Source organism: Sebastes umbrosus, chromosome 14 (genome assembly GCF_015220745.1).
Source record: "Sebastes umbrosus isolate fSebUmb1 chromosome 14, fSebUmb1.pri, whole genome shotgun sequence".
Lineage (NCBI taxonomy): Eukaryota > Metazoa > Chordata > Actinopteri > Perciformes > Sebastidae > Sebastes > Sebastes umbrosus.
In genome coordinates this window covers 9,948,797-9,975,090 of record NC_051282.1, presented here as the reverse complement: position 1 = coordinate 9,975,090, position 26,294 = coordinate 9,948,797, and the positions used below count along the sequence as shown (strand labels likewise).

The 26,294-nt window shown below is 43.4% G+C and overlaps 1 protein-coding gene across 1 annotated transcript; it reads right to left on the bottom strand.

Annotated features, from left to right (window-relative positions):
• Positions 1–2,052: 2,052 nt before the first annotated feature.
• On the bottom strand, positions 2,053–25,575 carry fscn1a (fascin actin-bundling protein 1a). The gene is made up of 5 exons (XM_037792234.1): positions 24,475–25,575; positions 8,448–8,604; positions 7,210–7,331; positions 4,819–4,986; positions 2,053–4,423 (listed from the first exon to the last, which is right to left on the bottom strand). The coding sequence occupies exons 1-5, from the start codon at positions 25,313–25,315 to the stop codon at positions 4,215–4,217; spliced, it is 1,497 nt and encodes a 498-aa protein (XP_037648162.1). The 5' UTR covers positions 25,316–25,575; the 3' UTR covers positions 2,053–4,214.
• Positions 25,576–26,294: the final 719 nt, after the last annotated feature.

The following is a 26,294-nucleotide window of genomic DNA, read 5'->3' as shown; positions in this document are numbered from 1 at the left end:
TGAATCTTTAGAGGGGGTTGCCCTTTCTCTGCACTAGAATAAATGTTTCAGCACAAAGGCTCTATTCAGGAGACAGGAAAAAACGTGTGTGTTTCCATATAGACTGTGTGTGTGTGTGTGTGTGTAAGTGGGACAGCACATGGAGCCGCTGTGGTCAGAAACTGGCAGGAGACCAAGTGTGAAGCACTGTGATTAAATGAGTAATACGCAGGGGAAGAAAAGGCTGTGATTTCCAGAGCTATGCAGGTTGAACTATGACTATCACGGCGTTTTGTAGATGTAAAATCATAATGCGAGAACAAACACGAATTTAGCCTGAGATCCTTAACCCTCAACCGACTGACTGGGGAAACCCCACAGGTCTACTTTATGTCATATCTCAGAGGTGCTTTAGTCTATCAGTCCAACTTTTCATGACTTTGTCAATCAATTTGTTCCTAATGACTTCATATTATTGTTTTCTGTTTCTGTTGTAATTAGTAATTTTTAAATAGAAAAATGTATTGGGGTCCTTTAGGGGACCACAGTCAAAAGCACACAATTGCAGCCTATGCAGTTAAAATATTTATGAAAGAATAGATAGATATCATGTTTGCCTTGGGTCCTAATTTAAAGTATCACACACTATCAGGGGGTAGTGAAAAACTAACTTTACTTAAATAATATATATATATATTTTTCAGATAACATTAACATGACATTATTACAACTAACAATGTTTTTAGAAGAAATCCGTTAACATTTTGCTATGATGGTTGTTTCTTACAGTAGTTTATTCTTGGGGTGTCCAGTCGGTAGTCCTTGTATGTTAAATATATTGTTTGTTTTTTACCTTTATTTATTCACGGGGAGGTTCACTCTCTCTTTTCAGGAATGCCCCGATCACATTCACACCTGAAAGCTGCCCAGTACAACCACTATCTGATCTGCCGGTCACTGAGCAGCTCCACTGGAGTGGTTAGGGTTAAGTGCCTTGCTCAAGGGCACCTCAGTGGTGATAATGAGGGAGGGGCAAGCGCTGCTTTTCACTTTCCCCAACCAGATTTATCCTGCCGGTCCAGGGGAATGAACCGGCAACCTTCTGGTCTCAAGCTCGCTTCTCTAACCTTTAGGCCTTGGCAGGATGAGGATTAACCTCTTCCAACTCACAAACCCTTTGCTGTGTCCGTCAAGCCCTGTTTAAACTCCACTTTCTTTGAAATTCAGTTCAAGATTACATTGGTCTCCTTGTCATGTTGAATTCAAGAAAAAAATATCTGTAGTTTTTCAGTTGACAGTTCACTAAACGCCTCACCGAACAGTAATCGATGTGCAATCAAAGATTAGCAAACACAGTTAGGCATGGCAGGTTTGTCAAGTTTTGAATTTCTCTACATTGAAGCGGTGTATAAAGATTTTGAATGGAGGATTTCCTTTTTACCCACTCCAAAACATAAAAATACAAACACAAAAGTGTGAGGAATGAGTTAGTCATTGTGTTTTTATGCTCTAAGCTGAGCTGTGTGGCTAACTAGCTTAGGCCTACTACCTACAGTGGTAACCAAGCGTTACTTCCAAGGCCAGGAAGCATTTCATACCCATACTACATTCATTTCTCTTGTTAAAATTTAAACATACTGTTTAAAATTATGAATACTGACTGTATAATACTAAACAAACTAGCTCAACACAATACAAGAACAATGCTGTCTTTATTTAAATGTCTTCTACACAGATAATCAACTAGCGAGGATGCTAGCTTTAGCTTCAATCTTTTAGTGTTTTAGTTTAAAGAGTTCTTGCTTTAAAACAGGACAGTTAAATATTAAAAATGTCAGCTGGAGACGAGAGTTTTTAACTCATGGAGCTAATATTAGCTTAATTAGCTAGTTAGCTACACCTGATAAAATCTGCTTGTGACTGTTGTCATTTCAGCCAACAAAAAATGACCATTATGTGTGTGTGTGCAACTGTTTTAACTAAATCTGTAAATATATATATGAAAAGTGGTAGTTAATAAGAGGAACAGACAGTCATCAAGCACGGAGTAAAAGAAACAATGAAAGAGACGCGTAGCGTTCCAAATCCCAGTTTTATTGGTCGTTGGATTTCAGGTGAACCAATGGCACGAGAGAGAGGTTAATCCACAATATCAAAAAAATTATACAAAATAATAATACAAAAAGAAGTTCCAGTTATACAAAGCAAAGATGTGGATTCTTTTTTTTTTTTTTTTTTCTACTGCCCAAAAACTCAAGAGTAAGGCACAGTCATTACCACATGTTTACCCTTCCACATCCGTTTGTCTAAGTTCTCCGAGGAGAACCGCTCCTTTTATTCGCTTGAGATTCTCAACCCTTCATGCAAAAAACGCTTGAAACTTCAGAGAGAAAAGTGGACAGACATGGTGAGGAGCTGGCTACAATCATGTATCATTTCATGGGGCTACAATGATTGGTTTTCCATACTGATTTTCACATCAGAGGAACGCTTGATGACGGTGATGGGTGGAAGAGCCCAACAATTTAGGCCCCAGTGCCAACATAATCTTTGCTGTATTGTAAAAAAGAAAAACAGTAAACAGAAAGCATTGCTACTTAATGGAGAAAGCTGAAGGGTAGAGAATCAAAGAGGGCAGGACCCATGGGTGCATTGTGCTACACGACTGCATAACAGACATTTCGGTTATGACAAATTCAAAGTCTGCTTCTTTTTTTTTTTTCTTTTTTTTTAAACGTATATAACTTCACTGATGAGTCAGGAACAGAAAAATCCAACAAAAACAAATACAATTTGGTCACATCTCACTGTGATACTTCAGCAGAAGAAGCAGCAGATTTAGGTTATTAATGGCGCTCTTTCAGCCCCTTCGGTTATACGGCAAGGCTCTCAAGTGCAGGGGCAGAGACGCAGCAGATAGTGTGTGAGATGCTCGACAATGCTCCACAAGGACTGTAACATTTCTTAACATGTCATGAGTTATTAGAGGCGTTAGTAGCACCAGGTTCCAGTTGTGTCGGTTGTGCGTGAGATGATGGTTTCTGTTAATCCAGTATCAAAGGTTTGGTCTAGGTAAAGGCTGAGGTCTAGGTTTGGTTGAGGGATTCAAAAAGCAGCGTTCAAAAAAGGGTTTATAAATCATTTCACTCCAGTTGCTACGGCTACCTACTGTATCCATGATAATGTCTGTGCCTTGGACATAGAAAAAGGAAATCCGACCGTGTATCAGGGAGTGCTTTTTTTTCTTCCAGTAAGACAGGTGGGTGCAGTAAACACACAGTATGTGACCACACCGTTTCTATTTTCTTTATACTGTTCTCGGGACAATAGGTTTAGTGTGTGGAGGGGGGGAATTAGTGTTTTAACTTCCTACATCCTGTTTGGTCCAATGAGAACACAGCTAGAGAACAACACAGGAAACGGGTTTACATTTGAATATCTTACAGTTGAGATGAATAAGGGTGGGGGGGGGGGGTTAAACCCGTCAGTTACATCATCTTCGATATCTTTATCATCATCAGATCCACTCCAGTTATATCACATCACACAGAGGCAACAGGGCCTGCTCATGAAAACAAACATACTCGACCTGGTCTGACAGAAGCAGAAAATCTGTTTCTGCGTGACGCAACCGCACAAACACAGACCCACCGTCTCCATCTTGTATATCCAGCTAACAGGAAGCAGATTTTATCCGGTGGTGGGATCTGTTTTGGGAGATTAGATCAGGTTGAAAAACAGATCTAGCAGACCAGGTCAGTTAGCATAAATACTGCCACCATGTGCTGCTCACACAGACAATAGAGACACAGTAGAAAGACGAGGGGGTTAACTCAGAGAGGAGGGGGCTCTTTAAACGTGGCTCTGCTCTGCTCTGGGAGAGGGACGGCCCAATCGTAAGGCGAGGAGGGAGCGAGTGACAGGTCGAGCAGCGAAACCAGATCGGAGCAGAAAAAAAGTGCACAGCCCCACGGTAACTATGGCAACAGATAAAGGTCGGCGCTGCAGAGCAGAGCTGGGAAAGAGGATGAAGGGAAGGAAAGGGAGGCAGGAGAGAAAGGAGTGTCCTTCCTTCCTGTTCTCTCTGTGCAGTTCATCAACATATAAAGTCATAAGTACAGGATATAATATGAGGAACGGGAGGAACGGGGAGTGGGGGTTGGGTGGGTGTGGATAGGTAGATGTATGCCGTGCTGCGTCGTCATTCATCGGCACCGCAGCATCCCCCGCTTCCCTCAGTACTCCCAGAGCGTGGCGGTCTCCAGGTCGTCGGCGTTGGCCTTCAGCACGCCGGCGTGGTCGCCGCGGAGGTACTTGCTGTCGGCGGCGTGGCGGATGGCCAGCTTGTTGTAGTCGCAAAACTCGAAGAGGAAGTCGACGGGCGTGTCGCTGCTGCTCACCACCGCCTGCTCGTTACCCGCCATCCAGTATTTACCCGTGGAGTCTGCGGGAGGAGAGCAGATGGATTTAAGACGGAGAAAAGAGTGAAATGAAGTGTGCAGATGAGGGGGGGTATCATATGGCAGAAAGGTGGGGGGAAGGGTGTGAAAAAACGGAGGAGGTGACAAAAGGTTCGGCTTTAAATTGCTTTTGTTTGAATTACATAACGAGAAGGCGGGGAAATTATCCGAATCAAATCCCTCTTTTCGGCTCAAACGTTAAATCCATAATGAGAATCCCTTAAATGATTTAATCCCCTGTATGCCTGCAGGAGGTCCCTCCACACGCTCTGACTAGCATTACCTTCCTGCCGGCTGTGCAATGCTGTCGCACATGTGTAAGTTTACTTCCCACAGTAGCCAACATGTCCTTCAGCAAGACACCGACAGCTGAACTGACCTTGCAGGCTGTAGGCTCCGTCTCTGAACTCCAGGGTGAAGTAGTCATAGGTGGAGCGGTTGGAGTCCAGCGTCCCCGTCACCTTCCTGCAGCCGATGAAGCCGTGATCCCCGCGCAGCACGATGATCGGGCGGTTAATCAGCTTCATGAGAAACTCCTCGGACTCACCTGGAGACAGACAAAGGGCACGACATATTTACCGGGAGAGGTCAAATTAACCAAAAGGTGACATTTGATAATGCCTCATTTGCATATTTAAACATACAATTTCAGAAAACTTGTAATACAACAAATAATTGTCTTAATGCAAGTAATCAACTGGGGAAGTTTCATGGTGATATCTATTAGTTAAACATTTTACCCTATTCACCTGGGGTGTCTCCCCTTAAAATATTGATTCAAATAGCATACAATCAATTAAACAACACTTTGGCTCTAATTTACCTTCGAAACACTAACACCGCTCTGCAAGGGCGACTTAAGCATTTCGTTGCAGCTCACTGTTTGAGCTTAGTTTTCATGTCTCATTAAAAATGGAGGCAAAGCAACTTGGCTTCAAATATGCCCTAAAAAGCAGTGTGGTAGCCAACAGCTCCCTCATCACAAACTGGAGCACAAAGGGAAATTTTCATCTTTGATCCACTAATGCCAGCACCCAGCGCTCGCTTTATAATTGGAGTATCTTCTGATCTACTTGCTGACATGACGCCTCGTGTCTCGCAGCAGTGAAAGCTTTAATGGCCAAACTCGGTGCAAAGTCTTTACATCAGCTGTTTGTAACATCTGTGTGAGCTGGTGTTATTAAAGAAAAAGTTTGACATTTTGTGAAATACATATATTTGCTTTGTTGCTGGGAGTTTGATGAGAAGATAAATACCACTTTGATATATGTACATTAAATGTAAGGCTTCAGCCAGTAACTGGTTAGCGTAGCTTAGTACAACAGTGGAAATAAGGTGAAACAGCCAGCCTGGCTCTGTCCAAAGGGAACTAAATCCACCTGCCAGCGTCCCTAAAGCTCACTAATTAATACGTTATGTCTCGTTTGTTTAATATGTACAAAAAACGAAGTGTAAAAACAACAATTTGCCGTTTTAAGTGGGATTATGAGGCCCCTGATCAGGTCCTCGACTTCAGCCGGTCGAGATAGTCCTAGTTTTAACTACTTCATATACAGTTAAATAGTATAATCCAGTGGTTCCCAAACAGCACAGTCAAAAGATAAATGTCAGTGGTCCTGAGATGATTAATAGGAGAAGAAAGAAGTCCTGCTATACAAATCTGTATACATTTTTCTGTCTTTTTCTCTAGTCTTTGTTTTTTTGTGAAATACTGGCGAAATTTAACAGTTACTTAAATGAAACCATTGGAAAGTTTTAGAGGGGAAATGTTTTTTTGAACAATGCATGTTATAAGCTTATTGTTTTTTTAATGTAAAATCTTAATTTGAAAACTAGCTAGTAACTATAGCTGTCAGAAAAATGCAGTGGAGTAAAAAGTACAATATTTGCCTCTGAAATGAAGTGTAAAGTAGGATAAAATGGAAATACACAAGTAAAGCACAAGCACCTCAAAACTGTACTTAAAAGTGCTAAATGCGAGATTGGGAGCATTTCTATTGCCTCCACACGGCTCTCAACATGGTGACGGCTGAGCTGGCAGCTCATAGCTAACGGCGCTAACAGCGAAAACTGCGGGAACACTGCTGACAGAGCCAACAGTGTTAACCTGAGGGGGAACCACAGGGTGTGCGCTGCGCATCTGCAACGGTGCCGTTGGTAAAGACGGCGTTATCAGCTGTAAACACCGTATGAGAGCAGTGTAGAGCGGTGGCTGTGAGCTAGCCAGTGTGACACCTGCGCTAAAGGCACGCATTGCCAGCCCGGATAATGTCAACAAAGCACGGAGAAACTAAGATCTAACATCACCCAAAGAGGGAGAGTGACTTCATTCTCTGCTCAGGTAGACATTACTCCTCTATCTCTTTACATAGCTGCTATATTAATGCTCTGGATATCATATAGAGCACCTTTAAGTACTTTGTTACTTTCCACCTCTGTTTATGCGCCATAGTGCCAGCTCCTCAGTGACTCTGCATACTCAGGAGTTTACTCATGATGTTTCCAATCAACATGATTAACGTAAAAAGAAACACAGCATGAGCGTGGCACGAGAACAGAGAAAAAGATTGCAACATCCCCAAAGAGTAAACGAGTTACGTTCTGCTGTTATGAAACAAGCCTTTGAGGCCCAGAAACAACTGGAACATCCAGCCATGAGTTGGTTCCTGCACTGTACTGAACCCCCCCCCCCCATCACTGCTGAAAACTAATTCAGTCCGTCAGTCAGTCAGTCATTGTCTGAGCGGCTGAATCAACAAATCTCACCAACCGGCAGAGTCGATGGTGGCTGCTAGCTGGCCGTTTTTCTTGGCGGCGACGTATTTCCCATTGGCAGCCCGGAGAGTCAGCCTCTTCCCACGCCACTCAATGTCAAAGTAGCAATTAGCTGACCTGCAGGGAGAGGGAGGGAAAGTAAAGGCATGAGAGATAAGGAGGATAATTAAATTGACATGGCAGTTAGATATCCAGTAGCACACTCAGGTGTAAACACACAGTCACTTTCAGCTCCTCTGTTGCTCAGAAAACTACACCCAGCTGTTTAATCCAGAATTTAAGTAACTGCTGGGTAATTGGATAGGTAGGTAGGCTCCAGTCTAAGTTGAATCAAGGAGCTTGTTAAGCCTTTTACTTGGCACAGAGTAGGGTTTTTATAGGCTCTCCTTTATTAGAGAAGCTCTAAAACACTCTCTTAAATGTTTCCCCAAACCGTGGAAAGAAGGACGTGATGGAAGAAAAGATTTTTGTGGTCTAATCTGTGAGGAGAGTCAAATGTCAAGAATGTGATAGAGGAATTTGGTGGACTTCCTGCAGAGCACTCTGCAGAGTGTCGATGACGCCGTCTGCTCCGTCTTATCTTAAAAACATTTAGTTAACTCGGGACACATGCTTCTGACCCATCTCATACTGGATCACTCCTGTACATATACATCTACTTCATGACTGTAGAACGGCAGCTTCTATCTATAAAAACATGTAAACTTTCAAAATAAAGGTCTTTTTTTTTTAACACACAATAAAAAAAAAGGAGCCAAGTGCTCTACTTAGTATTTAAGGATGACAAGAAAAGTCTAAGCTTCTACTCCTGATTCTGTTTGGGGCTTCGCAGGAAAACCGTCCAGGAGCACAGGGTGAAAGGTCAAAGGTCAGGGGTTAACAGCAAGCACTCTCGCTGGGCAGAACCAGTGCACATCCCTCTCTACAGGTTGGAGTCGCACACAGATGCACTTAATCTCCCAAAACATGCCACAGCCATGAGATGAGGTCACTCACTCTTCACCTCCCACACGTCATCCACCCCCCACGGCACACACGCACCATCAAACACACACAAAACTCCTATGTCATGTCACAGCTCACATTACTGGAGCTTTGTTGCACCAGTATCAGGTTCTCACACACAATCACTGCTCTGAGAGGTGGACAGATTGGAGCAGGTGGTGAATTTTAAAGTTTCTATCTGAGTAAAGAAGAAGAGACGTGATGGTGATGTGTGTGTGTGATGCGTACTTGGTGGAGGCGGTGCACTGCAGGCCGCCGTTAGCAGTCAGGGTCCAGTATTTCCCAGCGGCGGTCCGGAAGGCGCACTTCCGGTTTTCGCGACAGATCTCCACCTGGAACACTTCCTGGTCGCCCTCCTCGTCCTGATTGGCTGACAGGTCCATACCTGGGCGGGGGTCAGACAGTTGGGAGGAGGAGTTTAGCTAAAATACAGGCCAGTGGGTCAGTCAGTCATTAGCTCAACGCACATGTGAGGGCTGCAAATAGCCGCAGAGGACGACCATTAACGAGCAACGGTCCAGATGCATACACACACACACACACACACACACCAACACACACACATCCTCTGGTCAGGATCAGACGCACTAAATGAGCAACATCAGACGGGCTTGGATTAGTGAAGGATTTCCCACAGCTGCACACCCACACACACATATGTCACAGTCCAGACAGACCCCACTACAGTTCAAAGGATTAGTCGTCATGGTGGACGGTCACAGACACAGGAAAAAAAAGAACACAAGGCCACGAGAATCTTCACTTCACTGACTTCTACCTTGAATGTAGACAGCAACAGCTAGAGCTGAAACAGTTAAAGAGGACCTATTAAGCTTTTGTGCTTCTTCCCTTTCCTTTAGTGTGTTATATAGTTTTTTGTGCATGTAAAATGTATGCAAAGATACAAAGTTCCAAGTCCACGCCAAAGGAAACACTGCTCCTAAACGCCTCGCTTGAAGTCCCGCCTTTTCTTCCGTAACGTAGTGATGTCACCAAGTAACACATTTGCATAATACCTGCCTAGCGGCTAGTTTTTCACGCCCTCAAACTAAGATAGTTAGAGCGGAGTCCAAAGAGTTTGGTTTGGTTGACCAATCACAACAGAGTGGGCCAGCTGACCAATCAGAGCAGACTGGACTTTTTTTTTTAAAGCATGTAAACATGTTCTAGTAGAAACCGAAAATACAAGTATGCACCTGAAAATAAGCATAATATGTCCTCTTTAATCCATCAACAGAAGATTAGTCAAAAACTATTTTGATAATTAATGAATTGTTTAGGTTATTTATTAAGCAACAAGACTGACGAGTCTACAGCCAAGCCAGTGGCTCTTTTAGGCTGTACTTGGGCAACAGCGGTGCTTTGAACTAAATGCCAACGTCAGCACGCTTATAATGACAATGCTAACATGTAGGGCCGCCTCCTCTTAGTCGATTAGGCTTTTTTCATGCTGAATGACTAATTTCTAAGAAACTTATGAGCAAATTTCTGATAAACACAAGCTTTAAAGTGGTGCTTTTGTACGATTCTTTGTTGATAAACTGCAGATCTGACGATTAAATCAACTAATCAATTCGTCAACAAAATCGTATGAGTGTTAATTGACTAAGAATTTCTTTGGTCGAGGACAGCCCTACTAACATGCTGATGTCATTAGGATTTATCTACTCGGCGCCATGCATATCTGTACAAAAATGTCAAGGCAACACAACCAATAGTTGTTGAGATATTTCAGTCTGCATCGTAAAAAAATGTCAAAACATTCTCTGATACCAGCTCCTCCAATATGAAGATTTGCTGCTTTTCTGTCTTTCACATCACTGTAGATTTAATACTTTGGTAATTTGAAGATGCAGTTTGAGCTCTAGGAAGTTGTAACAGTTTATAGACAAAATATGTTTTTGATGAAAAGAAAAAAAAAAATAACAGATTAATCAATACTGAAAATGATCGCTATAAATGTTCTCTCGAGCTACAGTTACTAAAACTGTAATCAAAAAGGCTGGTGTACATGTGTGTGTCCATACACCCAACTGAATGTGTACAGTACCAGACCTCATTAAAATCACATCAACCGCACTTAAAAGCAACAAAGAGGTAAACAAACATGAGTCAACTATAGGATGAAAATATACACAGCAACCCTCCAATGTACCACCACTCTCTTCATGCAGCACAATGCGTGCTATTGTACATGATGAGGTCATGGCATGGATGGACCTACAGCCAGAGGGCTGTGGGACAGAGATGGACTGTCTGTTGGACTGCTGTGTAAATGTGTGCAGAGCGAGTCGGACAGAGAAAGAAAGACGTGTCTGAGAAAACAAACCAGCGCACTCATGTGTTCCCCATCCGTCTCCCTTTTCATGTGTGACGCCCTCCCCCACTTCATCTCATTTTCCCATGTTTTCTTGTTCTCCTACAGCCTCACAACCGGCTGCAGTGGTCACGTTGAATGCATTAAAGGGAAAATCTGCCCTGAAATCCTGTTGGTGATACACAACAACGTGTGTCAAAGCTAGAATTATGTTCTCTGGTCGTCATATTCTTCAGCTGAGGGACTGTTTATTATACAAAAAAGATCACATTGTTATAAATGATGTGTGCAATTGGTCATAAATGCTCTGTCATATGCAGAGGACAACAACCTGTCTCTGTTTGATGTTTAGTCATATTGAAATGTTAGCTCGTAGTGTCAATATGTCAGTAGTCGTGTTTCCATTCAATTGTCAAGCGAATGCTGAGTGAACTTTTGAAATGTTGCAAAAAAGAAAAATGCAAATTAGGCGGGTTTCTAGAGCGAATAAACTCGGTTACAGCGTAGTTTGGTCAGAAGTTGGCGCTATAGGCTACGCATGGCTGTAATCCGCCAGTAAACAGAGTAGAAGAAGAAGTAGAGGTTGCGAATTGGAAACTAAACAAGTCGGCTTGGCCATCTAACCATCTACGAGAGAAAAATGGAGAGAGGTCTTCAGGAATTTGTTTTAATTGGGCAAGTTTGAATTGTTCTCTCATGTCAAAGAATACTGGCCATGTCACATGCTGTCACGAGAAGAAGACAATATAAATATATATCTGAGAAGCCGACACCGGAAACAACTGATCCGTCATGTGAGTTAAATGTTCGCTACGTCAGAATTTATTCGGCAAGGGCGTTTCCATATCGCATTTAGCACATCAACTCTTTTTCGATAAAGGCAAAAACCACCTCAAGCGAGGTTTTATCGAAATTGCCGTTTCTATACAGCTTTTCTAATGCGATACTTAGAAATGTGAATGAAGACACGGCTAGTGAAAATCACAGAATACAGTGGATGTTTATAAATGTAAGTTAATTAAACATTATTACACGGCTTTGTTGAATACTCGATTCTGATTGGTCAATCATGGCATTCTACAGTCTGTTATTTCTTTATAGCAGGCCGTTGCTTTGTATAAAAGACTGTTGCTATGGATGCAGTTCTGATTGTCGGACTCTGGCGGACCGTTTTTGTGTCAAAATATTAATTTCTTCAGTAAGTAGCTGTGTAATAAGCGGGATAATGTACAGATAATATACATCAGGGGGGCCGCATCACCCTGTCTAGGTTTACTTCACAACAATGACAGTCTCGCTGTACATTACCCCTAACTTATCTCTGCCGACAGTAGAGATAAGGTTGACATGTTGGGGTGTTGCAGTATTGTTCTAAGTCAAGTGGAGGGTCCAAAGAAAATATGAACGACTCTCTGAGGAGGGCCATGCTTTTTTTAAAAAGTGAAACATTAAGTTCAGCTAAGCTCCCCAGTCCAATAATTCTCATACAGTCCACAGTTTAACAGTGTACTTTGTCAGTATTTCTGTTCCCTTTAACACAACACATGATATCTCAACACAAGCTGTACACTGTTTGTCTCCAACTGAAGCCAAAGATGTACTTTACATTTAAAGTAACCGAGATCCGAGTCACGGGAAAGTATTACGTAAGGGGCTTGTCACTAAAGAATTACTGCTGATATTTTGTGTCTGAAAAGCAGACGATAAAAAGAAAGAAATACGTAGCACTCCTAAAGTCAACTGGGGAACTCGGGACTCTGCGGACAGATTGAGTTTCTGCAGAAATATGTGGGGATGTACACGTACGAACGCAGCGCGCACACACACACACACACTGGTGATTGAGAAGGAAAATATAAGTGACCATAATGGGAACCACATGTTGCGGAGGGGGGGAGGGGAGGGGGTCAAACAAGATGAAATGTAAGTTTAGCTGCAAAAGACAAGGAGGGTTTAGAGGAACACATTAGAGGAGGAGAAACGAGGAGAGAAAGAGGGTCAGCTTCCAGGATCATCAGTCACATCACTGAGCTCTCCTCTAATCCTCTCTGCTTCCTGCTCGGCCAACACGTTCAGCACTCAGTACAGTAGCACCGGAGAGCCCATCTATTACTGAGGCAGGACGGAGAGTAAACATCTAACTCACGGTGGGATTACTGACTCACCTACGTCATGAGTTTACTTGTTCCAAAACGTAATCTGTGGTGTATAATGCATTCATTCAAAACCTGAAACATATTAAAAGGATCCATTCTTTAGACGTTAGCAGTTCATCAATCGAGGAGTTTGACTCAGAAATGATGATAATCAAGGGCACAAAGGTAATAATACCTTCATTTAAAAAAAAGTTATTTGCTCACTTTGAAGAAAAATGTATTATACAGTATAAATAGAATATCCGTTAGAGGAACCGTCACCAAAAAACAAAGATTGTGTCTGAAATTCCACACTAACATGCTATTTAGTACACTAAAACAGTAGGTCAGATATTTTAGTATGTCCGAAACCTTAGTGTGAAACTAATAGTACGTAAATTGCATACTATTTCCAGTGAAATATTACGGTATGCAAACACTGGACACTACGCCGCAGTAATGTTAGCTGACCAGACGAAGGTCTCTCCATGAACATGATTTAGATCTGATCTTAGTGTTGGCTTTTCCTGCCTCAGCGCAGGCTGATGCAGCGGGGCTCTGCAGCTTGTCTCCCTGCTCTCTCCGCCCGCAGCCGGAGAGAGCAGGGAGACACCGGCACCCGGTCGGTAACGAGACGATAACGTTACTACTTGAGGAGATCCGTCACTTCACAAGACACGGGAAACCTCTGTTGGTCTGGAGGAGCTGCAGCATTTATTTCTGCACAAACGTCCACTGTACATTCACTAGATATTCTCAGAGCTAAACTAACTCTTCTGCAGTGTGGAGTGAACGCGCGTTCACGTCTAGAGGTGGAGCGAGCTGAGAACGCGCGCGTTCTCTGAGTGAAGGCAGGCAGGCAGAGGAGGAGAGGCAGCGGCCACACGCGAACGCGCATATGCGAGCGCGCATGTGTGGTGACCCGCTACATTTATACGCTTAAAAAGTTACAAATAGTCCCTTTAAATTAGTTCAGACCTTATGATTCTCACAAATCATCTTTTGGTGCCATGAGGCTGGTACTGGTTACCATGGTCACATGAGGCTGGTACCGGTTACCATAGTTACGCGTCTCAAACCGGCAAGGAGGCTCTCAGGAAGCGACGTCTGAAAATATGCATACTACTGTTGATTATGTTGTGTATATTACGTGATTTCGGATCCAGACAGAATTTGTTGTAATAATTCAAAATTCAAGCGCAGTAATTCATCAAAAAATGGCAAAATGTCAATACGACAATTCACCGTTTTTTTCAGAAGGTTATAACCTGGCAATCTTTATGCTAAGCTAAGCTAACTGACTGCTGGTCGTGGCTTCATATTTATCGTACAGACATTAGAGAGCGTTATCAATCTTCTCGTACAACTTTCAGAAAGAAAGTGAATAATCTTAATCGCAAAATTATTCCTTTTAGGATTTTTTTTTTAATTCAAAAATGTAATGTATCCATGAGACAGAGCTACTAACTCTCCCTTCATTTGTCTCATGGTCTAAATACTTTCAGCTCTCAAGAATAAAGTTAAATTAAAATTGAAATGAATATTGTAGAAATTGAATATGAGCAGAAAGGACCGGCTTTAGTGGAGTTCAGTCTAAAAATATCCAGAAAAGAGCAATAACATTTACATATAAAACAAAACATGTTCAGAGTCAGTTCCCCTCAATGTAAAATCTGAAATCTCAATAAATGTATAAATTAAACTCCTCACTAGTTAAAGTCAATCATCCGGACACTGTTAGTTTCCCACACATGAGACGAAGAGATAACCCCACATCTCACTATAGGAAAATAAAGCAGGAAACTAATAAAAGACACACTTTACATGCTGTACTGTGAACTGAATATCCACTGAGCTGGTTTGAATAAATTATTCCCCCCAAAAATAATTTTATTTTAATTTATGTGTTAGTCTTTTCAGTGCTGTCAAAGAGGTTTTTACTGTCATCAGCATAATTCATAAGCCTGAATATTTTGAAGGCAGTAGGATGATATTTGACTAGTCTGTCTGTTGATAGAAGGAAGTGTTCATCTCTTTTCACTCCAGTCGGAGGCTTAGTGTCACTACACACACACACAAACACACACACACGCGCCTTGAAACTGGTCACAAGTTATCACAAGGAAAGAAAAATACTAGCGGGAACACACAGCAAGAAAACACAAGACTGACAGAGACAAAACAGTCACCCTGAGGCCTGCAGAGCCTCAGCCGTGACCCAGAGAGAGGCTAAGGCTGCCTGTCAGGGTTCATCTATGTCTGTGTGTGTGTGTGTGTGCATACGTGTGTGTGTGTTACATGCCCAGATATGTCCACACTGATCACTTTGTGCAGCTCACAGGGTTAATGGAGGAGGTAGAAGAGGGTCACTTACTCACTAAGCGTCCCTCTTCAGCAAACCGCATCAAAAGAAGTGACCACACATCCAGAATCCACCCAAACCACACCAAACACACACACACACTCTTGAAAAACAACCCCTCTATCTTCCTGTCCACCCCACCCACCGCATTCAGCCTGATGGCGGCAGGCACAGATTGTCGGCCTAGGTGACCGTGAGCCAGCACCGGAGGCCTGCTGTGAACGCACGCGATTGTATCAAGTGTGTGTCCTATTGTTCGGCAGGCCTGACTGAGGAGGCGACCAGCTGGGGCACAAACAGGGAGACAGATCATCAGCCCTTTGTTCTGATCCAAACACACACACAAACAGTATGGCGAGCCAGCCAGCCAGCCTACACACTGAATACTGTACTGCCGCTGCTCATACAGTACGGACAAACTGAACACACACACACACACACACACACACACACACTTCAATGCTCCCACTCCCTCTCACAAGTGCAAAAACAGGTCAGACATGAGAAATACAGTATTGTGCCCGGGGATGCCCCAAATCTTTTGCTAATTTGATTTCAACCCCATTTTGCGTTCAGCGTGTTGCAACAAATCGACTGAGGAACGGTTGGACTGTGAGTTAGAGGGCATTAATGTGGAGACACACCCGGAGCAGAGCACAACGACACACTGGAGACCAGCTGAAGTCTAACCTATAATAAAGTAGACGACATTAAGGAGGAGAGGCTCCCTAGTGCTCTGCAGTTGACGCGAGGCAGCTCCCAGAACACACACACACATAATGACAGTCTGATGGTCTATAAACACATTACAGCGTCAGCAGCGCGTTCTGTCGCAGCCAGTGAACATTACCAAGGATGCATGAATTGATTGCATCCCTTCCTTTTTTTTTCCTATCGGGTGAATGTGTTGATGTGTTGTTATAAAGGGCGCAACTCATCACCCTTCACCCTGCAGGGATTAATACACACCAGCCAAGGTCGGAGTTGTGTGTCTCGTCTCTCATTTCCTGCCAGCGGGAGGGTGAAGGGTACAGAAAGGGTGTCGGAGCTGAATCATGGCCAGACACAACATGGAGCCTCAGTTTCTGTCTCCTTCTTTCACCACAGACACACGACACAATACATGATTCAAAGCCTGGCTCTGATCTGATGCTTTCAACACTTTTGAGAGCTTGCACAAAAAACGTTGTATACTTTGAGCTGGTTTCCAACAGCTATCTGAACAAAAGGGTTGTTGTTTTAACTGTAACATGCCATAGTCAGTCGTTAAAGAATAGTTCAACATTTTTGGGAAGTAAGCTCAAGCGCTTTTCTGCTGAGAGTTCAATGAGAAGATTGATATATCACTCATTTCTGTACGGTAAGTATTAGGGATGTCACGATACCAGGAAGTTAAACAGGTCATATCTCTCTCTATTATCTATTTTACATTGCTGTGAAAACATCTCCTTCAAACAACTGGATTAATTAAAGTTTCCTGCCAAAAACTACATTTTACAAGATTACAATTCAACACATAACGTTAAAATTAACTTATGCCCAGAACTCATTTTACTGAATAGAGCCTGAACGCATCATATCATCAATGGTATGTCGTTAGCTGCTAGCAGCCGGTAAGCAGCACAGTCCTGCATGGAGCCAACAGCTAACGTTTATTAGCTCTCATCCTGATGATTTCAACACAGATTTGTTGTTTGCAATGTAGCATTATCAGGGAAAAAAATAGGGTGCGTCTCCTGGATGCGTTGATAACGAGTTTACTGCGTCCTAAAACACATTTTCTATCGTCCCCCGGGACGACGGGACACCTTTAGTCTCAAGCCCTGATCCCCGATACCTTGCAGTACTGTAGAAAAGCGAGTACAGTCACGTTTTCAGAATTTTGGCATCGACTTGGTACCAAACCATCATTTCTCGTGACATCCCTAGTAGCCGGTTAGCTTAGCTTAGCATAAAGACTGGAAACAGGGGGAAACAGCTAGCCTGGCTCTGTCCAAAGCACCAGCAACTCTATAAGCTCACTAATTAACATGATATATCTCGATTGTTTTAATTTGTACAAAAAACTAAGTGTAAAAGCAACAATTTGTGGGGTTTTTTTGGGGGGGGGTTATGTGTGGAACTATTTCTTGGCCGGGTGCAGTGACTTCCTGGACGACATTACCTCAGGACGTCACTGTTCCAGGGCAAGAAATAGTCCCACACGTTGGTTTTTGTTCAGACGACAGGACCAGGCAAAGTGTTTGGTCCTGTTTCCACTCTTTATACTAAGCTAAATTAAACTAAACAGCTGCAGATTTATACTAAACGTACAAATATGAGAGTGGTATCATCTTCTCATTCAACTCTGGGCAGGAAAGCGACTAAGCTTGTTTCCCTAAATGTCAAACTATTTATTAGTTTCGGAATTGCTTGGCATTAGAAATCTTTACATCTGGCTTTAGTCATGTTTTAACAGGACTTGTGGGAACGTCATGCATTCATACCAATCCTTGTAAAATCCAATTTCCAGTCAATAGACAGGAGGAGGTTTGTCATAGGATGAGACAACATTCACGGTCCACTGCCTTATTGGCATATCATCAGAAACAGCCAAGTCCCAACAGGGATCACATTCCAGATACACATTTAGGTGCTGAAACCAATGAATCCTCGCAGGATTTTCATCTCCAAGTCAGTCACCTCCTCACCCTTCTCTGCATCCAGAGGCAGAGAGGACCACCAGTTACAAAGAGCACTCTCACACCAGTAGCCAGCAGGATACGATGGCCTCTCATCCATTTAGCTGACTAACCAGCGCTCAGTCGTCACTCACACTCGCACCGCGGTTTAGGGGCACAACGGGCCACTTAAAAGGCCATTGAGCTCCAGGCTAACTGACTGATGATTGCGTCTAAGTCCATATGAGGGTCGTTAAACAGTCTCTCTGGGAATTTGTGACCATCTATGCTCCAGGGATGAGGAGAATGGACGGTATGGTCAGGAAACAAGCAACAGAACAGGGTCACATTAATGGCAATTATGAGGAAGAGCAGAAGCAGGAGGACTGCTGTAATGTGCATGTAATATTTCTCAGACTGAAAATTAGACTCGGTTCTGGTGGTTCCCTACATGACAAGACTTCAATAAGCCTGAATACGTTAATGGATTTATTTAATGGTTGAAATTGAAAAAAAGAATCCCAATTCATAGCATCACATGACTGGCACATGTGAAGTTATGAGACAACGTATTCTCATACAATGGTTCATATGATATGTTACGAAATGTTGACTTCTGGTTTCACATACGAACACTGGTCTCCTGGGCAAAAGTCTGGTGTTTTTTGACCAACCCATCCACCCTGACCTCCTCTCTACGCGGCGTTTGTCGTTCTTTATACTTCCTGGTTCACGATTACGTGGATTACATACAGTAACACACTGTGTCAATTGATTCTGCAAATTACAGTGTATTACTTTTCTTAGGTATAGCTATGAACGGTGAATGAGAACAGCCTGAATGTGAACATGTTGGTTAATTAAAAGCCTCCTTTCCAGTTATTAGTGAATCAGAAAGTAAAGAAGCGATGATGATGATAGATGTAGGTGGAAGAACAGAGAAATAAATGACACTGAAGGAGTTAAAGGGTTGCTGGCAGCATCGTAGTTAAGGTCCAAAAATGAATTCCACATGAGTTCTTGGCAGCATTTTGGATGCACAACAACAAAACACACAAATCATGATGGACTGCGACAAGCTCAGAGTATCAGAGTGACCGATATTTGAAATATTGAATCCAGTTTAGGTCAGTTGGACTCTAAACTGAGACTTTTTCATGAGGTTAAGTTAATATTGTCAATTACCAGAGAGGTTTTAAACTTCCAAATAAGTCATTTAGCCCCAATAACCTCCAATGTAAAGATCAAATAAGTAAAAATTAAAACATTTTTACTTTAAGGAAGAGTTGCATGTTAACAGGAATAAATACATTTAAACTCCTCCCAAGTGTTTCTCAACATTCATGACCCTGTCTCCGTGAAAGGATGTCTCAACTGGATTTGAACTTGGTCACAAAATCAACAGTTCTGATTGGACAAAGCAGTTTTTCGGACTGACCCACTTGAGCTCGCTCACGTCAAAAAAAAACTTCATCTGCTTAATAAAAGCCAGCCAACTTGAGCTGCCATCTTGGCTGCCGGGCAAATAGCCGCTGCAGAGAGGAGCTGTGAGCAGCTGTCGGATTGAAAAACATCTGGAGCCAGTTTAATTCCACTCGACATTTAATCCACACATCACAATGATCCAGTTGTCGGAGGGTTGAACGTGGTCTTCCTCTAAAGATTCAGACCTCCAGCTCATTTGGGACCGATTTGAGCTGCAGGTTGGCAGACAGAGCAGGGAGGACATGGGGGCACTAGTGTCCTTGAGCAAGGCATCATATCAGTCATTTAACTCTGATTAGGGATACACCGATACAACTTTTTCTTACTCAATATCAATTCTGATGTCTCAAGTCAACGTATCTGCCTAAGTCATTGGGTTCATTTTCATGTAAAGTACAATGACCGCAGGGAATGCTGTGGCACTGAAAACTAAGTCACTGAGTCAACTAATAGTGGAAACACTGACTAATAGGAAATCCCATTCAAAAGGTTCCCTGTGTGGTTTTTGACCACTAGTTGCACTATGGAGCCATGTTTTTAGAGCCGGAATGATTAGTTGATTAATCGATTTAGTCCATCGACAGAAAATCAATCATCAAAAAATCTGATAATTTATTCATCTTTTATTTCATTTTCTTAACCAAAAATGCCAACAATTCATCGGTTTCAGCTTCTGAAATGAGAATATTTGCTAATTCTATTAGTCTTCTGTGATAGTCAACAAAATATCTTTGCATTTTGGTAGGGCTGTCCTCGACCAAAGAAATTCTTAGTCGACTAACGCTTGTGCGTTTTTGTCGACTAATCGATTAGTTGATTTAATCGACAGATCTGTAAAACTGAGTTTCTCTACAAAGAATCACACAAAATAACCAGTTTTAAATCTTGTGTTTACCAGAGATGTGCTCACAAGTTTCTTAAAAATAAGACAATCAGCATGAAAGAAGCATACACTATTATTTACCACCTCATGGTTTCATGCCTCAACCAGTCAAGTTGCAGTTCACATGCATGTCTGTTCAAAATGTCATCATTTTATCCTGTTAGACATGTGTGTGAAATTGTCATAATCAGCATATTAATTATTGAGTTATGGCCAAAAACGTGTTTTCTTTTCTCGTGTTTGTGCCAAATTTTAAGAACTTCCCTCCAGGCGCTCTGAGATATTGCGTTCACAAGAATGGGGACGGACAACCTGAAAACATAATGTCTCCGGCCTCGGCAATCACCGACGCGAAGGCATAAAAACGACTAAAGAAATCTTAGTCGATTAAGACCAAAACGACCGATTGGTCCACTAATCAACTAAGAGGGGGCAGCCCTACATTTTGGGCTGTTTGGACAAAACAAGCTATTTAAACATGTCAACTTGGGCTCCGGGAAATTGTGTTGGGCATTTTTTTTTTTTTTTTACCATTTTTGGACATTTTATAGACCAAACTATTAATTGATTGATGATAAAAAAATAACAAGATTTCATAATAAAATCGTAAGTTGCAGCGCAAATGTTTTTACAAGTGGGTTCTTGTTCTGTTTGTATCGTGCAACACATTCCTGCCACCGGTTTTACACTAATCCTTTGAGTGAAAATTAGTGTCGGTAAAGAAATGAGCGCCTACAAAGCTGGCAATCATGGATGTAAACAACGCAGGATTTAAAAAAAAAAAAACATTTACAAATCAAAATGCGAGAAGGAAATGCCCTCTACATGTGTGCTGGACCTCGAGGATACACGCGCCGCATTTTGGTGAGAAGCACTGAATGCAAACGCAACTTTTGTTTGCTTACAAGAAACGCCACCTTAAATGTGGATCGGTCATCATCATGGCCGACAATCCACCAGCTAAATAAGGTCAGCATCAGCGCAGATACCTGTCCGACGTGTCGGATTGGTACATTTCAACCTCTGTGGAGGAAACTCACCATATGAGTATTTCCATATGACCACTAATAAAAGCTGCAACTGATGATTTTATTGTATTGACTAATGGCCAATAAAGTTAGCAAAGAGTACAGCCCAATGATTTTGCTTTAATTGACTAGTGTATACAGAAATAAGTCCTAAATAAATGTATTCATCTGGATTGTTTCAGTATTATATAGTGTGAGTATTTCACACTGGTGTGAGCAGGATGTCGCTGAGCTGCAATCCTCTGTAATAAAAAGACATAATCTGATTTGGCTAAATGTCTCTCAGACAGACAGACAGCAATCCCATTTTTCACTCGGGGATTATTAAAGTGCAATTCATGCTCTCATTACGGAGGACGTCATCTAATTCCAACAGATCCGTTTAAAACCGCCAGCGTTTATAATGTTTTCATGGCCCCCTTTTTTATTCAACCTCCAACCATCCAAACTGGCCTCCATTTTGTGCCTAAAGGCTGAGCTCTTATGGTGAAAAAAAAGGAGTGACAGCTGATGGAGAGAAAAGTGGATGAATATCCCGTCAACACGTAAACAAAACCGGGGAGGCAGAACAAACAGGCTCGGGGCTGTGACAGAGAGAGAGACAGGAAATAAAAAGGGATAGACAGATCATTCTTTCTGAAAAGAGGAAGCAAAAAACCACCAAACCGCACGGTGTTCTCACCAGCGTGCTGCTCTGACCACACACTAAATATAGATCCAGAGAGCATCAATTAGTATATTCCTATCATTCATTACAGCAGACAGTCAGCGCCACAGTCGCTCTGCTTCCTCGGGCGTTGATGATTTTTTTGTGCTGACTCAAAAGCACGATTCACACGCTCAACTGGGACCTTAAATTCAAGGGCTTCGGATTAATGTTTAACATGTGAAATTCAAGGATTCATTCACTGACTTATCTATTTAGACACTTGTAGCGTGAGGGATGCCACTGATAATGACCTCAGACACACAGCAGCAGCAGCAGCAGCAGCAGCAGCCAGGCCTGAAGGCTGAAGGAGCAGGGAGGAGTGGGGGAGGGGGTGAGGAGGATGGTTGTAAAGGGAGGATGGAAGAGAAGTGGAAATAATGAAAGAGATGTAAAAGCAAAAAAAATAGGAAGAAGGGAGGCACAGGGAGTGAAGAGGTGAAAGGAGGTGATGGTGAGGTAAGGTGGAAAGCGTTAGGAGGGGTGAGGGAAGGAAAGGAAGAATGGAAGGAAGGAGGTGGAGGAACCAGCTTGTATCTGCCCACTGTTACAGCTGAAAACCAGACACACATATGGACTATATTAGCTCACACAAACACTGATCTAATGTGAAAAAAACACTATATTAACCAGTTAATATCCGAACTAAATGAAGAATCTGTCTGCAGGATGAAGATATACTCAAGAGGATTGTGAAATGCTTCTATGGGGAGGATAAACATCAAAATAAACTCTTTTTAAAAAGGTGCTAAGTATCTGTTCCTATAAAACAACGATTTTAAGTAATTTAAGTAACGACTTGCTGTTATTTTTAGACATTGTACGTGCATTTTTCCTCTCCTCTCTCACTCTCACTGTTTCTGCTTTGTGCCAGTTCAGCCTCGTGCCAGTTTAAGGCTGTTTTACATTTGAATGATGGCACACGAGCGCATGATGCTGTATGTGTGTTCACTGTGTACCTCTTTGTTAACACTTCACTGAAAACACTTGCAGCTAACAACACTGTTGTGTGCCTTTATCAGCTCAGATTAGGGCAGGTTTTCCTCTACACTTCAATATCAAGGCTGTGTATTGGCAAGAATCTGGCGATACGATACGTATCACGAGTCAATATATTGAGATATATTGCGATACTGTCAGCGAGGCGATTTTTTTCAAATCTAATTTTAGGGAAACTGTCATTGTATAAAGACGCACCACCATCTGTGTGGTGTCACTGTGTGAAATGGCTACTATGGGGACTAACATCATCACACATGAACACAGTTGGACTCATTGGATCCACAAGAGTCTCAGCTTTACAGTGATACCCAATTTATGCAACTCCATGGCTGTTCAGGGACCCCAGTATGCAGAAATATTCAAATACACCATTTTAGAAACAGGTGAAAATAACACATTTGTACTGCATTCAAAATATTGTATGTTTTTTTTGCCCAAAACTGCATGTGATTATCATAAATTGATAAAAAAATCGATACAGCGTTTTGGAGAATCCATATTGCTAAAACATAATATTGTGATACTTTCTCACACCCCTATTCAATATATTACAGGCCTTTAGTGTTTGGAGGATATATAGATGCATAGATATACATATAAGGATGTGGACTCTGGTCAAACCAGCCATGTGCAAATACAGTCACAGGCCTGTGTTGTGTGTGTGAATATGGGGGTCATTAACACGTCCTATATCCTACCCTTTAGGATGGGAATGTGTGTGTGTGTGTGTGTGTGTGTGTGACTATGGGGGTCATTAACATGTCCCATATCCTACCCTTTAGGATGGGAATGTGTGTGTGTGTGTGTGTGTGTGAATATGGGCGTCATTAACATGTCCCATATCCTACCCTTTAGGATGGGAATGTGTGTGTGTGTGTGCGTGTGTGTGTGTGTGTGTGTGTGAATATGGGCGTCATTAACATGTCCCATATCCTACCCTTTAGGATGGGAACATGTGTGTGTGTGTGTGTGTGTGTGTGTGTGTGTGTGTGAGTGAATATGGGCGTCATTAACATGTCCCATATCCTACCCTTTAGGATGGGAACATGCATGTGTATGTGTGTGTGTGTGTGTGTGTGTTTTTGTGTTGTGTGTGACTGTGGGTCATTAACATGCCCTATATCCTACCTTTTAGGATGGGAACATGTGTGTGTATGTATGTATGTATGTATGTATGTGTGTGTGTGTGTGTGTGTGTGTGTGTGTGACTGTGGGTCATTAATATGTCCTATATCCTACCCTTTAGGATGGGAACATGTGTGTGTATGTATGTATATATGTATGTATGTATGTATGTATGTGTGTGTGTGTGTGTGTGTGTGTGTGTGTGTGTGAATATGGGGGTCATTAACATGTCCTATATCCTACCCTTTAGGATGGGAACATGTGTGTGTATGTATGTATGTACATATGTATGTATGTATGTACATATGTATGTATGTATGTGTGTGTGTGAATATGTGGGTCATTAACATGTCCTACATCCTACCCTTTACCCTTTAGGATGGGACAATGTGTGTGTGAGAGAGTCACATTCCATCACTTTAACCCTTCCTCTGCCAGAGGATGAGATACCAACACACTCACAAGCTGTCACCCATCATAGGACCACACACACACACACACACACACACCGGACCACCACACACACACACACCGGTCCACCACCACACCCACCTTGGCGGGTGGAGACGTTCCTCTCGTTGGCCGCGGTGAGGACGACCTGCGGGTGACTCTGCTCCAACACGAACATCTCATCCTTGCCCACCCTCATGCTCTTGCCGGACTTCATGGTCCCGGAGGGCCCTGAAGGCGCCAGGTACCGGCCGCTACAGTCTCTGAACGCCACCTTCCCGGAGCGGAACTCCAGCGTGTAGCCGGTGCTCTTGTCCGCGGTGGCCAGCAGCGCGCCGTCGTTGCGCAGGAAGCGGTTGTCGGAGGTCTGCAGGTGGTAGCGCTGCTCGCGGAACACCAGCGTGATCATGGAGTCCACCCCCCACGGCACGTCGCGGTCGATGGCGATCTCGTCCACCTTGCCGCTCAGGTGCGCGTACCGCTTGCGCGTCACGCTGAAGATGTTCACCTGCGGGTGCATGGCGATGTGGACGCTCCATTTCTCCGCGACGGACGCGGTTTGCGCGAAGCAGATGATGCGGTCCTCGGTGCCGCCTAGGTAACGGCCGTGCGGCTCGGACTGCAGCGACCAACGGCCGTCGTCGTGGGCGGTGATGACGAACCGGCACTCCGCACCCGGTGTCTCGCTGTCTCCGGTGACGTTCCCGTCCTTGTCGGCGGCGATGTACCGGCCCAGGTGAGACTTGAGGTGGAAGACGTTCCCGCTGGAGTCGTCTCCGCTCTGCTCCAGAGTCCAGATCTGCTTCTTCTTCATGCTCGACGCGGACGCGTTGATCTTGAAGCCGAACGTCTCGGCCGTTAGGTATTTGTTCCCGCAGTTGATGAGACCGAACTGGATCTGCAGCATGTCGCTGGTGCCGTTAGACGCGCCGTTGGTCGTCATGGTGTCGGTAGCTGGAGCCTCGGTACCGGACCGGTTCTGAGAGGAGGTGGTGGTGGTGGTGGGATGCTGAGAGAGGAGGAGGTGGGAGATGCTGTGCTGCCTCGCGTGCTCTCCTTTGTTTGGGTTGAGTGTGTGTGTGTGTGTGTGTGAGGCTGAGAGAGAGAGAGAGAGAGAGAGAGAGAGAGAGGGGAGTCTGTGAGCGCGCGCCACCGGTCCTCAGTAGCTCTGCCTGTCTCAGCAGCGCGAGCCCGCCGCCACAGCTGCAGCCTATATAACCATCAGTGACGTAGCGATGCTGGCCACGCCCCCCTCATCAGATGGATGGACAGAAATCTGGGAACTTTTAATTCTCTTTTAACTCAAAATCTTCTCTGTCTGTCTTGATGGTCAGTATTTCTTAAAGCTGCAGTGGGTATAAATAGAGCAAATATGATTACAAAAAAAGTTATTTTAACAAACAGTAGTGCATGAGACAGGTAATCTTAAAGGGACTGTTTGTAACTTCTTACACGTATAAATCACCAGGGTCGGTGTCCCATGCGCGCTCGCATATGCGTGTGGCTAAACGGAAGCACCAAAACTGCAAAGTTATATCTAGTGAAAGCCCGTCTTGCAAAACAGTGTTGACCGCGGTCGGAGGACGCAGGGGAGACCGTAGCTTCGGTCTCCAGGGCCGGAGTCTCTGCTCTGCTGCTCCTCTGCTCCTCTGCCTGCCTGCCTTCACTTAGCTCGCTCCACTTCACGTGCATGCGCGCACACTACACACTGCAGAAGAGTTAGTTTAGCTCTGAGAGTATCTAGTGAATGTACAGTGGACGTTTGTGCAGAAATAAATGCTGCAGCTCCTCCAGACAAACAGAGGTTTTCCGTGTCTTGTGAAGTGACGGGGCTCCGCAGCGAGAAACGTTACTGTCTCCGACCGAGTGCTGGTGTCTCCCCTGTTCCCTCCGACCGCGGTCGGGAGGCTGAAGCAGGAAAA

Bases quoted from the DNA above. Each gene is read 5' to 3' on its own strand.
- fscn1a (XM_037792234.1), bottom strand. From the start codon at position 25,315: ATGACGACCAACGGCGCGTCTAACGGCACCAGCGACATGCTGCAGATC. The intron at 4,987-7,209 runs GTTGGTGAGATT...GTCTGTCTCCAG, and splicing joins AGCCACCATCGACTCTGCCG to GTGAGTCCGAGGAGTTTCTC. The intron at 4,424-4,818 runs GTCAGTTCAGCT...CTCCTCCCGCAG, and splicing joins CGGAGCCTACAGCCTGCAAG to ACTCCACGGGTAAATACTGG.